General features: G+C 35.8%; 1 protein-coding gene across 11 annotated transcripts in view; it reads left to right on the top strand.

The window, feature by feature from the left end:
• Positions 1 to 20,353, top strand: part of RBFOX1 (RNA binding fox-1 homolog 1) — a gene marked incomplete at both ends in the record, with an annotated part of 1,305,905 nt that overhangs the window by 1,204,866 nt on the left and 80,686 nt on the right. For 10 of the 11 annotated variants that reach the window (XM_080617596.1, XM_080617593.1, XM_080617598.1 and 7 more), the window contains 4 exons: positions 3,773 to 3,916; positions 7,693 to 7,746; positions 13,331 to 13,423; positions 15,096 to 15,156. In XM_080617596.1, the coding sequence (XP_080473722.1) occupies positions 3,773 to 3,916; positions 7,693 to 7,746; positions 13,331 to 13,423; positions 15,096 to 15,156 (352 nt within the window). The remainder of the gene's footprint in view (positions 1 to 3,772; positions 3,917 to 7,692; positions 7,747 to 13,330; positions 13,424 to 15,095; positions 15,157 to 20,353) is intronic. The other variant, XM_080617602.1, reaches the window with a different exon arrangement.

Raw genomic sequence — 20,353 nt, forward strand, 5'->3', positions numbered from 1 at the left:
TTTGAGCTTTTTTGTTTTGTTTGTTTAATGTGATGAGTGTTTTAAAACTTCAAATTGTAAAGAACTTTACCATTATGCGGGTTTGTATACATGAGAAACTCAGTGTAGTATCTATGTTTGCCATTGAATATATAATATATAATATATATAATATAAAAAAGAAATCTATTTCTTTTCTTCCCTTTCTTTTCTTCCTGTAAATATTGTGCAGGTTGTTCCTAGTAGAATTAGGCTGTTCTTCCTCTAGTCTTGGTGTGGGTTTAAAAAATATGCAACCGCTTTGTATTTGCTTACAGGTTATAGAAGAGTGATCGAGACTTTGTAAAGCTTTTTCAAGCTATTCTAATACAACATATTTTCAGCTTGTCCAGCAAGAGTTAATAAGTTTAGTTCAATTTTAGGCATTCCTACTGTTTATGTTCCATTCTTTAAAAGCTGAGGCTCAAGGCAGCATTCTTTCTGTAGTGGCATGCCAACAGCTCTTCTGTGACAGCATTTCATTACTTTTAAAAGAGGGTTTGAGGGTGAAAGATTCTGTCTACACCACCATTGTTTTGCAGAAAATGGAAGAGATTAGTCAATGGAAGTGTAACGCTTACAGTTCTAGTGTAAGAGACAAACTGAATCTGGATGCTCTCAGTAATAGATGGAAAGGATACAGAAAATCTGTATTTTCTGGGAAGAAGAATGGAATTATTTTTTCTGTCCAAACAGTGTGCATGAGGCCCTCACTGATTTCAGGTTTGCTGAACATTCTGGTGTATAATATGTGGTGCCACAAGTGCTGAGGATGGGGGATGGCACTCTTGTGTCCAGTCAGGAGTAACCTGGGAAATAAGATTGTATTAGAGATAGATGAAGGTTTTAAAGCATACTTCCCCTCCCTCCCCAGTCTGAAGTATGTATTTCTGGGGATGTAATCCTGCAAATTGGGATTAGTAAGGCGAATTACTACTGTTTGCTGAAATGTTTTAAAAAATGTTTTCAGTTAAATTCAGGTAAATTACAGTATTTCTTCTGATTCTAGAATGTGTAGTGCTAGTTGATCCTGAGGCAGCACGCTGCATCCTGTGTGCTTTGGGAGTGAGATGGAAGGATCTAAGACTCTTTGGGGCTCACTTGCCCCAGAAGGAGCAGCAGCTCTTTAAGGACTAGATACACTCTTGACAGGGCCTTCAGGAGTTCAGCAGGGACCACTGCTTGCACTTGGGCAATCACTGCACAACAAATATTATTAAGAGTCATGACTGCCTGTTGCCAGTCATTAGAAGGAACCTTTTCAACTACTCAGCTTCTAAAAACTTGCAGCATAACTGGTTTATTTCATTGCATTTAACCTCCTCTCAGTGAAAACAGAAGAATTGGTAGTAGTGACAGTTGTGGAAAAACTAGGCTGGCTAAAATAAATACATTCTGATTTTAATTGATTTTAAGAGCTTGACTTCAATGTGAAGTCTTTTAAGAACTTGAGTGAAGTCTTTTAAAGAATACAAGATTTCTGTTTCTGCACCTGAGGTAAAGAAACAAAAAATTAGTGTATTGGGAAAGATAAAGAATTTCTATACAAAACAACAGAATTTACTTTAACTGTCCTGATGATGTATTTGGTTTCAATGTATACCATATATTTATACTGCAAGTATCTTTTATGAAATAAAAAAATAAATAAGTTTCTGAAACACCCTCTTTGGTTTGGGTTTGATTACCTGTAAGAATAGTTTCAATTTTAATTTCTTTTAACACCTAAGCCTTCAGTAGCTCACTGAAGTAACAGGAGTTAATCTCAATTTATTTCTGTGTATGTAAGCATTTGGTCTTCCATTTTGTATGTGGTATTTATAACTTTCATTATTAGTTTTAAGACTAACATATATTAATTTTTTTTAATATTTCATAATTGCAAATATGTGGTAGAATAGGAACCAGAAAGCAGTCTGATTGCGTACAAGACTGCAGAGATGTAGCAAGGATAGTCCCCTATACTAACTTAAATTAATTTTTGAAGAAATATCAAACACCGGTCTTTAGATCCTCTAGCAATGAAAATATTCTCTTGAAATGTATTATGTATGTGTAAGGTAAATTGCATTTTAGCTCTTTCAGTCCACGGGGCTTTGAAACTTTCCTTTCTGGGATTTCACAAAATGCAGCCTGTCGTCTGTGTTTTTTACCTCCTTGGTGTTACTGGAAGTTTTTGTATAAGCATCACTTTTCAGTTTCAATTTGTAGTTATCCTTCTCCAGATCTCCTAGTCACATCCATAGATTTCTGGATGATAATATGCTTTGTAAAGAGACTGCTACATTTTCAAACCCTTTAATGCATCTTAAATGGCTTAGCTATGTTAATTCTGGCACAGACTTCTTTAAGAGTATTGACAGATATGAATCTGTTGATGATTTTCTGAAGATTCTGATTTTGAGTCCTCACTGCCCAAACTCTGAGGTGTTCTTTCCTGCAACTTTAAATTTCAGGCTTCTGTGAACAAAAGTGGAAAAATCCAGGAGAAATACCCAGAAAATAACAGTGCTTGGATTTACTCACCCATAATTTGTAGCTCCTTCATTGTAGAGTCATCTTCAGAAACCTCACTGGCTTTTTGTTGGCAATATATCTGTTCAGCTTCTCACATGGAAGTTGCTTCAAATGTTTTGGTATGCTAATAGTGCACAGTTCAAACCTCCTACTCCTTGTTTCTCATCATCTATGATGAGCAGAAATTACTTTTTCCAATTGGCATTTATACAGCATGCTGATTATATATTTTCTTCAAGGGGCACCCTCTGTTCCTGAGCTGAACAGCATCTTCAGAATTCTTTAATTCTCTTCAAATTCATCTAATTGACCCTAAATTCTTCTGGAGTGTTGTATTTCAAGTTTCCAGTCCCCACCTGCTCTCATATACCAGATTTCCTTCATATTTCTCTCCTTTTAAGGCCTGAAGGTGCAAAGTAATCTCTGTGGTGTCTATGAATGGAACAGTTACCTGAAATCTGATTTTTTAGGTTTTTAGTTGGTTTCAGATAGCAAGAGATTAGCATGGAACATGTTTTTGTCTCTTAACAGCTAAATACCATGTTTAGTATTTGAAAACATTTGCATTTGTGAGGGAAGATGGTGTTGAATTTAACTTGCTAGGATTAGATCTATATGTAGTTAGTGCTGATGTAAACGATTTATTCTGTTTGAGTTCTTTTGCTTCTTTCTTAACAGGCTTATTGGTACTAAAACTGTGTGGTACGGTTTATTTTATTAAACCACTTCTATTTTGCTTTAATGATTATCTCTTAAAGGAAATTTGATACTAGCTGAAAATGGGAGATTTCTTCTTTTGCTTTAATGAAACGAAGTCAGAAAGATAAGCTGAACTTGAACATTAGAACACAAGAGGAAAATGAATGCTTGGAAGATGAATATGCCCAGAAGGAAGAGGAAGGACAGAGAAAATAGAGTAACAGTTGTAAGATGATCCTTGTGGTTTAATTCAACTGTTTTCTTTCCTCGTCTTTTCTTCCAAATCCCTCCTACCAGTGCAAAAGAAAACACTATTTTTTACATACCTATGAAAAATCTTTTTCTAGTGAATGTGTGCTGTACACAGTGATTAATTTGGCAGTGTAGGATATAATTAAAGAACAACTTCTAGTATTCCTCAACACCTTTGAGCAGATTTAACTCCTTTTTAGTCTTTTTTGAAAATTCAAGCCCACCACTTTATACTAAAAATGACAGAAATACTTACAGTGTGTTTTATTTTGCTTTACATTTTTAGCAGACAGATGATGCAGCACAGACCGATGGCCAGCAACAGACACAATCTTCTGAAAACACAGAAAACAAATCACAGCCGAAAAGGCTTCATGTCTCAAATATACCGTTCAGATTCCGGGATCCAGATCTTAGACAAATGTTTGGTGTAAGTACACATTATTTCTTTCTTTATGCTTTTTTAGTTTTATGTATATATATATATATATTTGCATTGCAGGTATTTTATATTATAGGTAGCTGTGACAGGAGTATTGAACCATTGTTGAACCATTTTTGGTAAAGATTCTCTTTTCATTTATTTATAACCAAACATCTGATTTGCCAGTCACAACTGGGAAAAGAAATTCTCCTGACTTTTCTGTATGTGATATAGATGGGTATATTCTATGTATTATGTTGTTTTGCATTACATTCAGAAAAAGCTATTTATGTTGACTTAAAATATTGAATGCATATAGATTTCTGCTGTACACATTTGGATTTATATGCCTGTATTTATTGGTATTTGGAGAGCATGATGTGAAATACTAAATGCTTAACCTCATGAGCAAGGGACCCAAATTTGTGTAAGTAAAACATGGGCTGAATGTATGAGGGAAGTCCAGGAGTAGGAATCCTCACCCATCCCCACAAGTATTGTAGGTCTGTGAGCTTCTAAAGTTTTTGCCAGTCTTTTTCTGTATGTCCCTCAAATTTTGCATTTACCCAGGCCATTATCTGCCTTTAAGTGCATTGGATGTGTTTCACGCATCTCATACGTGCCATCAATTTTAGGCTCATAAACATGACAGATTAGACCAGGTTTCTTCTCCCTGCTCCAAGAATTCTTAGATTTATTTTAAAATGTCACTAAATAAAAACTGGTAATGATACTCTAATCAGCTATTAGTACCCAGGTTTTCCTTTTCCAAGTTAGTACTCTTAAGTATTTGTGTTACTCTTGCTTTCTTATTTGTGACCTGCTAAAACTTAATTCTGTTCTGTGTTAGTTTGTTAGTGCAGCATCATGGCACTATACTTCATGTTTCATGTTCAGTTCAGATTTTTAAATACTTCTAATGTCTCTCTATGTGAGTTAAGACATTTTCAATATTTATTTCCATGAAGTGAAGGAAACAGTTACTGGAAAAGAATCCTGGTATAGTATTGGGAAATGAGAGTGACTATTTTGCCATATCTGACTTGCTACAAGCAACCCCCTCTAAATGCAGGTTACAGCTCATCTGCAAAATAGCAGAAGTCATCTTAAGGCATGTCAAGGATAAGAGGGTTATGAAGGGCAGTCAACATGGCTTTACCAAGGGGAAGTCATGCTTGACCAACCTCCTAGCCTTTTATGAGGAAATAACATTGTGGATGGATGATGGCAGAGCGGTGGATGTGGTCTACCTTGACTTCAGCAAAGCATTTGACACAGTCTCCCACAGCATCCTCATAGCTAAATTGAGGAAGTGTGGCCTGGATGATCAGGTAGTGAGATGGACTGCGAACTGGCTGAAGGACAGAAGCCAGAGAGTTGTAGTCTATGGGGCGGAGTCCAGTTGGAGGCCTGTATCTAGTGGAGTGCCTCAAGGGTCAGTATTGGGACCAGTATTATTTAATATATTCATCAATGATTTAGATGAGGGAATTGAATGTACTGTCAGCAAGTTTGCTGATGACACTAAGCTGGGAGGAGTGGCTGACACGCCAGAAGGCTGTGCTGCCATCCAGCGGGACCTGGACAGGCTGGAGAGTTGGGCAGGGAGAAACTTGATGAAATATAACAAGGGAAAGTGTAGAGTCCTGCATCTGGGCAGGAACAACCCCAGGTTCCAGTATAGGTTGGGGAACGACCTGTTAGAGAGTAGTGTAGGGGAGAGGGACCTGGGGGTCCTAGTGGACAGCAGGATGACCATGAGCCAACACTGTGCCCTTGTGGCCAGGAAGGCCAATGGCATCCTGGGGTGTATTAGAAGGGGGGTGGTCAGTAGGTCGAGAGAGGTCCTCCTTCCCCTCTACTCGGCCCTGGTGAGACCGCATCTGGAATATTGTGTCCAGTTCTGGGCCCCTCAGTTCAAGAAGGACAGGGACCTGCTGGAGAGAGTCCAGCGCAGGGCGACAAAGATGATTAAGGGAGTGGAGCATCTCCCTTATGAGGAAAGGCTGAGGGAGCTGGGTCTCTATAGTTTGGAGAAGAGGAGACTGCGGGGGGACCTTATTAGTGTATATAAATATATAAAGGGGGAGTGTCATGAGGATGGAGCCAGGCTCTTCTCAATGGCAAACTATGATAAGACAAGGGGTAATGGGTATAAACTGGAACACAAGAGGTTCCACTTAAACTTGAGAAGAAACTTCTTCTCAGTGAGGGTGACAGAACACTGGAACAGGCTGCCCAGGGAGGTTGTGGAGTCTCCTTCTTTGGAGACATTCAAAACCCGCCTGGACACATTCCTGTGTAACCTTATCTAGGTGTTCCTGCTCTGGCAGGGGGATTGGACTAGATGATCTCTTGAGGTCCCTTCCAATCTCTAACATACTGTGATACTGTGTGATACTGTGATAATTATTAACCCCTCCAAGAAAATGCTGAAATTTATTTAAATTATACAAGCCAGTTAAAGTAGATTTATATTGGTTGAAAGTAGATTAATTGAAAGTTGGGATTCTTTGTAGGTTTTGTAGTAATTTATAACTGAATAAAAAATACATGTCTTTTCAGTATTTCTAAGTCTTAGGTCTCAAAAGACTGACACTGAAGAATGCCTAGAGTTCTCCAGATTAGAATGACTTGGTAACAGTAAAAGTTTAGCTTCTGAATTGAAAAAATGGAATTTCTGCAGATGTGAGTTGAATCTGATAGGAAGTATGGTAATGCTGCATCTTGGCCATGTTACAGATCTAGAAGATGATCTTTTTACATGGACATAAATACAGCAGAGGAGAATTGTTTAAACATTAAGTCAATGTTTGCTTATAGGCTAAAATTGCAGTTAAAACATGAATTAGATGATGAATGCAAAAACAAAATAAGCCAAGGAATAAGAAATGATGGTTGATTTTACGTAACCACATTGAAACACCTTAATAAGCTAGAAAGGGAATACTGTCCTTTCTGGCTTGTAATTGTGTTTTATATCTTAAAGGACTGGAGTATAGTGGGTTGTGGCTTGGACTCTTTTGTCTATATTACTCTTCATTTGCCTGCCTCTAATTTTTGTTTTTCTGTTTAATATATTGTGCCACTTATCAGCACTAACACTGTTCCACACTGCATGTTAATGACATATGAAACAACAGAAATGACCCACTGATAAACTACAGTGTCACATCACGAAATGTGTCATAGCAGAAAGTGTTCTAACTAAACACTACCTGGGTCAAACATGTATTCTTTTACTTGGACAAATGCAATAAAGCCTTTTGCTTTGGGATAGCAACTGTGGTCAAGTTTTCTGTATGTGAACGATGCCTAGATGTTTGTGAGTGCTGTTGTAGTGTCAATAGTAATAACATTTAATATTATAATAGAAATGCATTTATAAGCAAAGAAAAATGGCCAAGAGGAAATATCCATTCCAGTTTTTCAAATTAGACTTTATTAAAGAATAATTGCTTAGGGAGTAATAGTTATCCATTTTCAGCAAGGTTGGAGAGAAATCTTCACTCCTTGAATCCAAAAGAACTCCCAGTTGGTTTAATGTTATTCCTGTAAAGCAGAAGTAACCACACTGTCCTGGAAAGCAGCTGCAAAAAGTCTTCTGAAGCAAAGGTTTCAGACTGTCTTTAAAATAATCAAATACCTTTGACTATATTTGATTTTATATTATTTTAACTTTTTTGTGTGGTGCACCATTTTCTGAAACCAGCATTTGTACTGTATATGCTAGAAGTGTTGAAATTATTGTATTTTCATGTAACTTTTCTATTTCTTTGCAGCAATTTGGTAAAATCTTAGATGTTGAAATTATTTTTAATGAGCGAGGCTCAAAGGTAAGCAGTTTAATTCACCTCTGGAATTTTAAAATTTTTTTAAAATAATTATACGAGTAAAAGGAAACAACTGCACTGCTGCAAAAAATAATATCTGAAATTCCATGTTAATGAAAACATCTTCTGAGCTGTCATTCAGTTTCCTAAGCAGCATGAAAATCATTTTGTATCTTTTGAAGGGGGTAATTTTAGCTACTCCAAACTGTCATTTGTTTTACGGGAATGTTGAATTCTGCTGTCTTTATTCTTCAAGGGTAATTATCTTGTTTATTTTATGAGTCCATACTTACAGATATTTGTAGGCAGGTTTGTATTAGTACAGGTATTTTTTTCCCCTGTTGAAATGAATGATGATAATGATACCTAATAACTATCCTCTTTAGTAATTAGCTGAGAAAATATGCGATTGTTGCAGATTATCTAACTGCAGATGTTTTCCTCTTTAGCTAAAGCTTCAGTACACCAACCCTTTGAAAACAATCTATTTTAACATTTATTTGATTAAAAGAGTTCTTAATGTATTGCAAACATTTAATTTTTTTCTGAAAATCACTTTGCCTTAAATGCGTACTTCATTTTATTGGGTATTTAAGAAATAAAGCAAGGTAGGATGGCTATGACTGTATTAACATTGTTACCTGGTGCAAAAACTGTAGCCCAGAATGCTTCACCTGTGATATCAGCTACATTATCAGGGTTTATGTGTATGACATATGCATGATAACTTTTTTTATCTCTGCCATGTCAGACACACTAGAATGTCTATCCAGCAATGTTTCAGTCTTCCTGTAGCTTTCATATACGATTTATTATTAGTGGTGAAATTCTTTTCCTGTTACAACCATACTGTAGTACATCTTTTTTTAAGAATCAGATATATCACAAATCTCTCTTAAATCAGATATATTTCAGTTCTATTATTTTTCCCTTAAAGTGTTTGTATTCTAAACTTAAAGGCATCACTTTTTTTGTTTGTTTTTAATAGACTAGCTGGAGTGTCCTGGTTTATATTCCAAAATTACTCATTCATTCATTCACTAATACCCTTGCCTGCTAGCCCAAACCCAGCTGGAATATTTACCACTTTTTCAGTAAACAACCTAAATGTATGGAATTTTGTGTCTTAGAGTCTCCTACCCTGCCTGAAATTTATCATCATTAAATTACTGCTTTTCAGTAATGTGTGTAAAAGATGTGGGTTGTCCAAAACCTGCTTCTCCTGGAGAGTCTAATAAATTTCAAAAGACATCCCACATTTGCCACCTTGATTGATTCTGCTGAAGATGGAGTGGAACTGAGTATATGTGTTTTGGTGGTGGTTTACACTTTTGTTTAGCCATTAAATCTTACATATGTAGGACTTCTAACTACCACATTTGCATAGGACTGCATAAACATAAGGCTTTTTAAAAGCATTCAAGGGATGGGGTGAAGAGGTTTTTCTGAATTGAGAGGATTTTAATAGTGATCTTGCAGTAGTGAAAACATCTCTGAGTCTTGTGCTAAAAACAAGCTCCTAGAAAGGATTTCAAAGGAGGAGGTTTATCCTAGGCAGCCTTGTAATGTCACTTACCACAGTTGCACACTTTGTGACAGGGACTCTTAAGGCATTGGAACTAAATGATCTGAAGGTTCTTTCCAACCCTAACTATTCTATGATTCTTAATAGTGTTATTAAGTTCTACTTCACTATCCAGTGCTGTATTGGTGTATCCAGGCTGGCTTTAAGCTGCTGAAGGTACTAAAAGCAGTTCTGTGATGCTTCTCATTGTTTATATATATGCTACTTGTCATCTTGTTTAGAGTTACTTCGGGTGTAGCTACATAGTATTTTGATTTGCAGAGTACCCTTAGATTCTCTCAATTAAATAAAAAGTTAGAAAACAGTATTAGGAATAAAGGGAACTTTTGTTGTTTCTTTTTTTTTTTTTTTCTTTTTTTTAAGATTTACTCATTTATTTAATCTGATCATTTCATGTCCATTCTGTAGGATTTAAGATGCACCAGATTAAAGTCCCATTCCTGGCAGTGCTTATCTATGTTTTCATAAAATCCCACTGAAACTGAAAGGACTACTAAGTGGTCTCAAACTGAGTACAGGTAAAAAAAAGTTTGCAGGATCAAGATTCAAATTTGTTTCTAGCTGCAGTTTGGCAGAAAAGAATTGATAGATTTTAATTTTTTTTCTGGTTTTATTTTTTTCTTTTTATTCTAATAAATACTGTTTAAGCAGATTCTTGCAAAAACAGAGAAGTAAGCTTATTTTCATGCCATAATAGTTAAGAATTGCATATTCAAAAACCATAGTGCTGCAGCACTACCATAAAGTATAACATAATTTTACAGAAGGGAATCTCTCCATAAAAGGAACCCTAAAATAATAGAAGTTTCATACCACAAATTTTTCTTTGTATGGAGGCATAATAATAATAATCAGGATAATTTTGCTAGAATTGTATGGCAACACTGATGAATTTTGAAACTCTTAATAAGAATTGCAAGAATTTCAGTCTTATTTTGATATAGATCTTTCTTACAACCTGTGTTCATGAAGCTTACCTTTGACAATTCTTGAAGCTGTTGATGAAAGTAACATTAAAAACTGCTGGTAACTTACCTTTCTCTGCATCTACCCTCAGCTTGGAAGGACAATTTGAAATACAGCTTCCATTACTGTGTGCTTGTTAATGCTACTCTGCAGGTGTGACACTTAAACTCTGCACAGAGCTGCACATGCCTTTGTCTCAGGCACAATTGCAAAGGTGCAAAGGTACAGGAACATAAAGTACTGTTTATTTTTTTTACAGTTTTAAATTAATGCTCTATACAGCTGTATACTACATATATACTTCTTAAATATGTGTGTATATGTATTTGTCTATCTAGTATGTAGTATATTAATATATATTTCTTCAAATAAGAACTGCAGAGCACCTCCCAAATTAAACCAGAATGTTCTCACATACTAACTTGGCTATTATTAAATCATTTGACAGACTTCAAAAATGAAATGCAGAAAATAACCTGTTAATAAAATACATAGTGCGCTGAGCTAAAGTAGCTGTTGAATCACCTGCCTATAAAATTAACGTTAACTTGTTTGTGTAAGTATTTGAATGTGTGATGAATGAATCTATGTTCTGTGTTTGGGTTTCTGTGTCAGCTAGGTAAATTTAAAGTTTTGTATAAATAATAAGAGCTTAATTTAAATAGTTAATTATGATAATATGTACAACATAAGGAATTAAAAAATTACAATGACTGTTTTCAGAATCTTTGAAGTTCCTGTCTTATCTTGGCTTGTGGCTCTACTTTATATCTTTTTCAAAATTTTTAATATAATTAGGTTTTTATCTTTCTTTTCAGTTGTTTGAAAAAAAAGAATTAACTGGTAGTGCTGTGAGCTAAGTCTGATTCAAAATTTTGCCTAAACAACTCCCACCAAATTACTGCAATTCTGAGAAGAGGCAGCTGCTCAGTGAGGAGGAGGAGAGAACAGCTAGAATTGGGAGAACTGATGCTATGACACAGAACTAGGCCATCAGATTGATGGCTTCAGCGATGTTGTCTGCTGTGAAATTTTCTTAATGGCATCCTAAATTGTGAGCCTTTTTTTTTTTTTTTTTTTTTTTTTATACATAAGATGGGAGGAAGCAGTTGAAGAAGAAATAAAAGTCTAAAGTTGAGGATGGGTTTAGGTATAAGAAAAGCCTATGCAGGCATCTAAAACATCAGGATTAGTACTGAGGAGGAGAATTTACTTTCAGCACTTTTGTGCTTTGGGGAAGAAAGTTACATTGTCCGTGTCTTGTGACAAGCAAGATCATGGTTTTGTGCTAAAATTGTGGAGGACAGAGTTGAGAAAGTAGGTGGAATCAGGTGTTTTGAGAAAGTAAAAGTGGAACTGCTGATAGTCTGAGCTCAAGCTTAAGCAATTTTGAGAAGCGTGGAACATTAACTGTTCTATATGAATGTTCCTTTCTGTGTTATAAATTGACGTAAGTAAGTGTACTCTTTGAGTAGGTAAAATAATCCAAATAACCTGTATAATGATCCTGATAGTTTCTTAACTTTTTTCATCAATTGTTGAGTAATCAGTTTTGTAGTTCATGTCCATTGTTTTTCTCAATGCTTGGTGTCAGTTTTGCCTTAGTTTCATAATTGTACATAAATGTATAAATAAATTTATAAATATCTTCCCTTCCTTTGTGGGTGGTTTTTTTTTTAATTCTTCCTTTATTTTAATCAGTCACTATGTACATGATAGATAGAACTGCAGAGAAGAAGTGGACAAATACTGACCACAAAACGTAGTGAATGGACTGGAGAATGAGGAGACATGATGTATGGCTTATTGTTGAGGGACAGAGCAGAGGAAGGCTTTAACTCAGTTTAAGCTTAAGTAGCAGGAAAGCAAAAGGTTATAGTAGAACTCCAAATACGTGCTGCAGCGCCTGTATATGAAGCAGCTGTATAAAACTGGCAAATGTTTCTTGTTATGAACCACCAAGGATGTAGGAACTTATTTGTTTGGGTACCTTTGGGAAAGCATGCAAAGGCATTGTAGTGCCAACATAAGAATTACTTCAAAGGGTTGGTGTATGTTTCCAAAATGGCTTTCAGTGTCTGATTTTTTTTCAAGCTATTTGCCATTGTAAAAGGTTTAATTTAACTTTGCACAATAAAGAGTTGTAGTAGGATTGGGAATGTTTGCTTAGCCTTGTACTGTAAAACAAAGCATTTGTCATAAGCAATATTTCCTATTTGTTGAGTATTCTGCTGTCCCACTAACACGAGATTCTGGAGTTTTACTAGTTGCATGTTCTCTGTGTGGGAAATAATATACATAAGTAGTAAATAAACCAGTTAAACTTATTCAAAGTATTTGCATTTTTATTCCTTTATCAGAGTTTCTTTTTCTATTCACATCATGTGATTTTATTTGATCTGTTAATACAAGGAAGTTTCTACTTTTTTCCAAAAGTACTTTTGTTTTGTTGGTGGTTTTCTTTTTTTGTTCTTTTATAAAAAAATAAGTAAAGGCTGTATAGTTTGACAAAAATTTAAGTTACCCTAGTGTTGCATGGGAACAATGTTTTTTATGATCACGACAGCATGATAAAGTAGGCAATGTTTTAGAGTATATTGACATTCAGTGTTGAATTTTGTGCACATGTTTTTTATTTCATTGAGATATCTGCATGTCATTAAAATGTGGTTCATTTTCTTTTCTCATTAGTTCATTTTTTTCTATGTGAAGACACTGTAATTTATTTTAATTTCATTTTCTTATTGTTAGATTTATTTTCCTCTGTAGTGACATGTAGATAGGTATTTTTGGTATCATTCTTTAACTTTCTCAGAGGGTATTATCTAACTGATGACAGAAAAAATTTGTTCACATTTGTCGCTTATTTACTGCACATCTCAATACAATTATAATTTTTCTAATTTGCATGTTACAGAAATGACGCAAGGACAAGAAAATAATAAATTAAAGAGAGAGAACATAAGCAAACAAGTGGTCATTGACTGAAATAATAATGTGCATGTTGTTTTCCCCCCTTCTCCCTCCTGCATGCAGGGATTTGGTTTCGTAACTTTCGAAAATAGTGCTGATGCGGACAGGGCGAGGGAGAAATTACACGGCACCGTGGTAGAGGGCCGTAAAATCGAGGTGCATGTTCAAAATATTTTCCTTTTCATCTTTTTTCTAAATGTCTGCTTCACTCTCATTTGTTGTTTCAGATGCATCATTGGTGTCTTCTGTGTGCTCCCCTTCCCCCTTCCCATTGTTTATATATATATTTATATATAAAGACAGAGAATCTGGCCTTACTTGGGTTTTTTATTATTATTTCTTTTGTAATTATTATTATTATTATCATTATTGCTGAAAGGTGGATGAAAGAATTGAACAAACAAACGAACAAATGAAAGCTTTACTATTTTGGAAGTTATTATTTTGAATGTTTTGTAAATCAATGGGTGCAGTAGATTCCAAAAACCAACCAACAAAAAAAAGAAAGAAAACAGAAAAAAAATTGAGAACAACAACAACAAAAAATGTGACAGACAAAACAAAAACAAACAAAAGGTGGTTTTTTTTGGTTTTGTTTTGTTTTTTTTTTGCTGCAGGGTTGATGTGGGATCCACAGTGGCTTTCAAAATATTCAGATTGGGAAAGAAGCATCCAAAAGATATACAAGAAAAAGAAACAAATCCAGACGAAATCAACTAATTTTAACATTTAATTTGCAATGGAGCCATCAGGCTACTTTGGCTGGCTAGCCTGAGCCTCTCCTGTCCATTAAAAACCCAAGACAAATGTGTTTTAATACCACTGGATCCCCTTCAATACTGCCTCAGTCGTATTTGTTAGAGTAAAAAAAATACCAATTGAAAATGCTGTCGTCTTTTGAGTAAGATGTTGCATATTTTGCCTTTTCATTTTCCCCCTTCGACGGTAGCGCTTAGGGCCCTCACCAAACTCTCAGTAACCATGGTAACTGTATACATACCCATGCTGGCGATGGTGCTGAATGGTAAGTGGAGAAGTCCATCTGCCGTTTCACGTATTTAGCGCTGATATACCACGTGAATTTTTTTGACTTGTTGTATTAAGTTTTCTTGATGCTACATTTTTTTCTATATTGGTACGCCTGTAATTGAGTGTACGTTTTAAGCAAGCCTGGGAGGCACTGATTGGATTGAGGATATGACTTCGTGCACATCTTACTCAGATTGTTAACTCCATATTGTGTTAAATAATGCACCCTCTTTTTATCCTTTTGTTAGCTGTGATTTTAAAGCTTGAATGATTTTGTTAATTCTTGCAATGAAAAAGGCTCTTGTTCCAAGTGTTGAATGCTAGATGTTGCTTTTCCAATGGTACTTCTCTTCTAAAGGGTTATGTTGCACACTGCTAAAATTCGTTTGTCCCTTTTTTGACATTTTCTTTGTTTCCTTGTACCTTGTCTCTTTCCTTTCTACTCCACTGCATGTTCCTTCATATAATCTTTTTTTTCTGAGTATTTATTGTATCAGTGTTATCATGGAATACAAGCATGCTCTTAAGTCTTAAATTATGCAGTACCTTTTAATTTGCTTTTAATGTCTTTTTATTAAAGTTTAAATGATGTTGCTTTATTGAAATGATTTGTAAGTTAAAATGGTTATGAAAGTAAATGTAATTATAAATAGTATGATTTTGTTATGCACCTGTTGCCTTCTATAAATTAAATTGCATTTTTTTTTTTACATGACTAATAGCAGTAATAATGCATGCATTTGATAGTAACGTGGATCCTCCCTATAGCCCTTTCTAATCCAGTGTTCTATGTGCTTAGGTAAATAATGCAACAGCACGTGTAATGACAAATAAAAAGACCGTCAACCCTTACTCGAATGGTAAGTGCATGAGCTCTCAAGTGCTTTGTTTTAATGTCAGTGCATGTGAAACCTCACTCTTCTGCTGAATGTGTGGACGCACCTACTCATGAAGTGTCATAGTCCTCATCTCCTGCATCTTCTTAGGCTCCAGCTTTGTCCAGTGACCTAAGAAAGGAGATGGCCAGGCATAAATTCTGTTTATGTGTAGTTCAGCTAACTCACAGCTGTGTGGGTATCGCATGCATCATTTTGCCTGATTGGAATCTGAGTGTTTAACTACAGTGGCTTTTGTGTAGGAAAATACACCTGATTGATAGGAAAGTGTTACTGTCTTCCAGCTTTGTGTAGTGGTAATGTTGCAATGAATGAAGTAATCAGAGGATTCAGTTTTGCTTGGATGGTGGAAGCAGGGAGACCAGTAAGAAGAATGTCTCTTGTCAGGCATGAGATACTTTCTAGTAGCAAGACGCGCATCTAGCCAAAGACAATTTTCTGTGTCTTCCTTCCACAATTTGTTACAACAAAAGGGCAAACTGTAATTGGGTGCCACTTCCACCTTTTTTTTTTGCTGGAAAAATCTAAATTCCAAGCTATCTAAAAAAAATTCATTCTAATACTGACCTAAATCAGTATACTGTTGTACATGAATGATAGAAAAATAATCCACAGATATTTGAGAGGTTTGGAAGCCATACATTAAAAAAATGTTTGTTTTGGTAGTGTTTGATCATGTGCTTGAGTTGTTTGCATTTGCTAGTTCAGATAATTCTCACAAGTTCCAAACTCAACAATGTCAAACGATAATACATTAATTGAAGTTAATTACAATTTCATTTTCCAGTTTTATTAGACTGTGTAGTTATAATTATTTTCTTTTCAGTCTATTTTTTCCTATCCAGTAGAAAGCACGTGACATCTACACATACATCAGTAAAAGTTTCCACAGATAGACTAGACTCTTTTCCGTTTTGAAATATAATGGATCTTATTTTCTACATCTAAGATCTCCTTAATGAGGTTTTACTAGAACCCAGAGCACACCATGGCTTTATTTTTTAATGAAAGAGCCAAAACTTTTTCCTACCACTGTAAAAATAAAATACAGTGATGATTTTCATTTGACATGATAATTGAGCTAGTTAAAATGATCTGGAGAGGAAGAGTCTGAAATTCCTCATGCTTCCTCAGAAACTGCTTTCTTCCTCATTTTGTATGTAAATGTGGAACTTGACAAATGATGCAAATGGAGAATCTCATTTTTTACTGGCTTTAAAACATTTCAGTGAATCTATCATAAGAAACATGAAGCTTGAGTAGATCACATGATTTTGTTGTAATAAGAGCCTAAATTATCTATATGTATACGTTATTATGAACTTTGTTATGTTGTAATGATACAGGGATAAGAGTAGCTTTGGCATAAATTATAATGTATATTTTGTATTCATATTACCCTAAGGCTACAAAACTCTTAAACTGGCAAATAGCATGTTACATATCAGCACATCCAGTGCTAAGGGAAGGGGAGGCTGGAAATTGAGATATGAGGATTTTAGGAATCTGGTTTCAGAGGAGGTTGACCTCTGTGTCCTGCACTGCAGGATTACTTAGGTCATACATTATCTTTTATTAATATCCAAAACCAGAATGATGGAAATCTGTTGTTTCCCACATGAAGTGTTTTGTCTGCCATTTTCCATCCTGTTCCATCTCGACTAGATCTCACCAAATGTAGGAATATCCTGTTCAGTTCATAAAAATCATCATTTATGTTTGGGAATCTATACATTCAAGGTGGTAGGATGGTAGGCACATAGGACATTCTCTTGCACACCTTTTGATGGTTATCTACAAAGACAAACTCTGATTGTAATTCATATTTTTTTAATTTTTTTAGTGTCTGTGGTCCCCTGAAAAAAAAGCAAAAGGAGGATCATGTTCTTCTTACATAATCATTACAAGTGATAAGGAATGAAGTGTAGACATGCAAGGTGCTTCATTTAGTTCAATCAGTGCTTGTATTATCAGTCATCCTGACATTGTATGTTTCTAGTCCTTTATCATTTTGTCAGGAATTAACTAGTGCTATAGCTGAATATTAAAGATTATTGTTGTCTAAAGTAAAGGTCTCATCTTTTAAATAAAATATAAGGCTAGTTTTTCTGTGTTCTTCTATGAGCATATTAACTCTTGCAAGATGCTTCTGAGGCAGATAGTCAGAAACACTTTGTTTGTACATGCCTGTCTCTCCAGAACTGCTTCTTTTTTTAATGTGTGGCTTTATTTTTCAAATAGTTTATGGTGACTGACATGTTATTGGCAGGTATTCAAAACATAGTTGGGGCACATATTATATGAAAACATCAGGCACTAATATTTATTGTAATCTAACAATAAGATACACTCTGTTTTGTCTTTCATTCCTGAACTCTGCTGGTTCTTTGAATACAGGGCTTACGTTGTAAATATGATTGGAAAAGTCAGTAGATTTTAAAGCACAAAACTCTAGACTTCTAAAAAGTATATGCAACTTCATTCAAAAAGGTGGCTTGCTTTTGTGTTCTAAATGGTTTTTGAAATAAGTGTGCTTTCCAGTGACTTTTGATGGTTGCCAAAATGAGCAGTTAATACACGGTCAGTTTCTAGAAGAGCTTTTTGGTGCGTATTTGTTATCACTCAGGATGATTTTGATAGCTCATCTTCTGCTTTGGAGCTAGAACTACCTTTTCTTTGCACATTAATTCAGTGTCAGGAGTTCTGTTTATTCGCAGAAATACTTCGGAGACATTTTTGGATGTTCCAGCCCATCCTTTCTCTTCTGCTGTCCATATTGCAGTTCAGGGTGCTCATCCAAGTGTTGTAGAGAATAGAGAATTACGTGCAAGTAGATTCAGAGAACCTCAGCAATACATGAGGAACTTGAAACAGAGATCAGTAGAGGGATAAATGCGTTTTAACTTTATACTTGGGGTGCCTTGAGTTTGAGACTTTTGTTGCCCTCAACTCATATTCAAAATCATAGCTAGTGACTATTACCACAGTTAAATTCCTTCCCATGGCCCTTTCCTCCTTGCTCTGCATGCAAACAGGAAGACAGCAAACCATGTCGCAGGCCTTCTTTCCCACAAGATCATTCCTCCAGCCACACATGGCCTATGAAGTGAAAACAGTCCTCTCTGCATTACCATGCCCCACTTCCTACCATGCTTATTACACTGTGTGGTATGATTATTTCCTTCCCTTTAGCACACTTAATGAGCATTTCTCTGCATGAATGTACAGGGATTGGGGGCAGGCAGAGGGGTTGGTTGTTTCCTTGTTTGGTTTTTAAGTTTTGAGCTTTTATGGTTTCAACTTGAGGAGGAGATTAATATTATGTCGGTAAGAAAAATGCACAAAATTACACCCACTGCAGAGAATTTGCCTCCTCCAGCTGCTGAAGTAGGGTTACTTGGCAGCTGCTTGCTCAGATACATCAACTACTATCACACTTGATTAACCCACACAGCTATGGGCCAGCACATTGCTAGCTGACAAGATAAAGTTAAGTTTAATTACTGTTATTTTCATGATGAATGAAGTATTTCCTGTATAAGCTGCAGAAAGTTAGATGAGACAGCCATTACTGTAAGAGAGGTAAGGAACTGAAATATGAGAGTGGCTTTCAGCTGTGAAGAGCAATATGCCTCTTCCAAGATCTTTTCTTTCTCTCAGACAAATTATGGTGCTGTTGGTGTAACTTAGCTGAGAGGTTTCTGTCAGCATCCTTAACAGCAAAACCTGACAGATACGTAATTCAGTCCAGTCTTTCATTCTGGGTGGTGTTGATCAGTGGTCCTCTGAGGAAGTAATGAATGTGAAATATTAAATTTTCCCTGAACTTTAAGAAGATATTTACTGAGAGTCCCAAAATTTGGGTGATTTTCTATCACACAGAATTTGGCTATGAGTATTTGTTAAACCAGGACATTCCTAAATATACTCTTGTAGTATGTAAAATTGAAGGATCAGGTGAGATATTTTTAGGAGGAAACTAATTTTAGCTTTTCTTGGTTGGCCACTTTTCAGTTTCCGTAATTGTCTTTTGGGTATATATAGCAACTGCAATTACTTCTGCAGAGCAAATTGCATGCAGTGCTGCTCTTTACTCTGTTTGAACTTACGGGTTGCATTTCAAAAACACCTCTCACCTCTGGTACTGAACAGTTAAGTACTGGTAAATGGTTGCTGTGCATCAGATAGAGGTAGCAGTATTTTTAAAGGATAGGAATAGTTTTCTTCTGTATTATTATTGAGATTTTGTATTACACTATATCAGTCTTATAACACATTACGGTTTTATGATCTTCTACTGCGCCTTTACATTACATGATATGGCAAAAGCAGAATCAAGCCTCAACATAGTTTGCATTTAAATTCGTATAATCTCGGCTCTTCTGATTTTGATAAGTCTTGCTGTCCCTGTCTTGATTGTATTTTGTTTCCATGAGCTTAGTTACAGGATCTGTTTAAAGTACCACAGCTCTTGAGCTCACAAGATGCCTTTGCTCAGTTTTTTGATTTATTCCCGTTTACAGGTGGTGCTTCCCACTCTGCTGATTCAGGCGTGCTGTTGGAAAACCCCTAATTTTTCAGTCCCTCTAGTTCAAATAATTGTTCAAACTCTTAAAAAATCCCCAAACAAACAAAAAAAAAAGTGTGCATGGGGGATGTTCTGTGGAGTTTGGAGTTATATGGGAGCAGATCTACCTGTGAGAAAACAGCAGTAATTTGCACTTAGTGCAGCTGAAAATGCTGAGTTTGCCAGTGTTTTCTTCTGTTGTTCTCTTACCCCTTCCCCTTGAGCTCTTCAGCATTGCTGTCTTTAGCATCACATATACTTTGAACACAAGCACTGCTTCTGCAGTGAGCCTGGGCACTCCAGTATTACCTGGAAAATCCCCATTGGGTCTAAGGACACAACGGCAATTTGTTGGAGTTTGGCCATAACATGCTGCAGAATATCTGTCGGTTCTGGGCTTTAGTTTTATGCTAGCTGTGGGAGGACAGGGATTATTTAAGACATAGGCAGGGGCTGCATTTGTACCACTAAAGAGCTTTGCAGAATGTGACTGCAACATTTTCTTACATGCCAGCCACTTTATAGCAATATGCTAACAGCATTTATCAGCTGCAAATGCAGGCGGTGCAGTTGCTTTTGGTATTTGCCTATAAT

Source organism: Psittacula echo (genome assembly GCF_963264785.1).
Source record: "Psittacula echo genome assembly, chromosome: 5".
NCBI classification, from domain to species: domain Eukaryota; kingdom Metazoa; phylum Chordata; class Aves; order Psittaciformes; family Psittacidae; genus Psittacula; species Psittacula echo.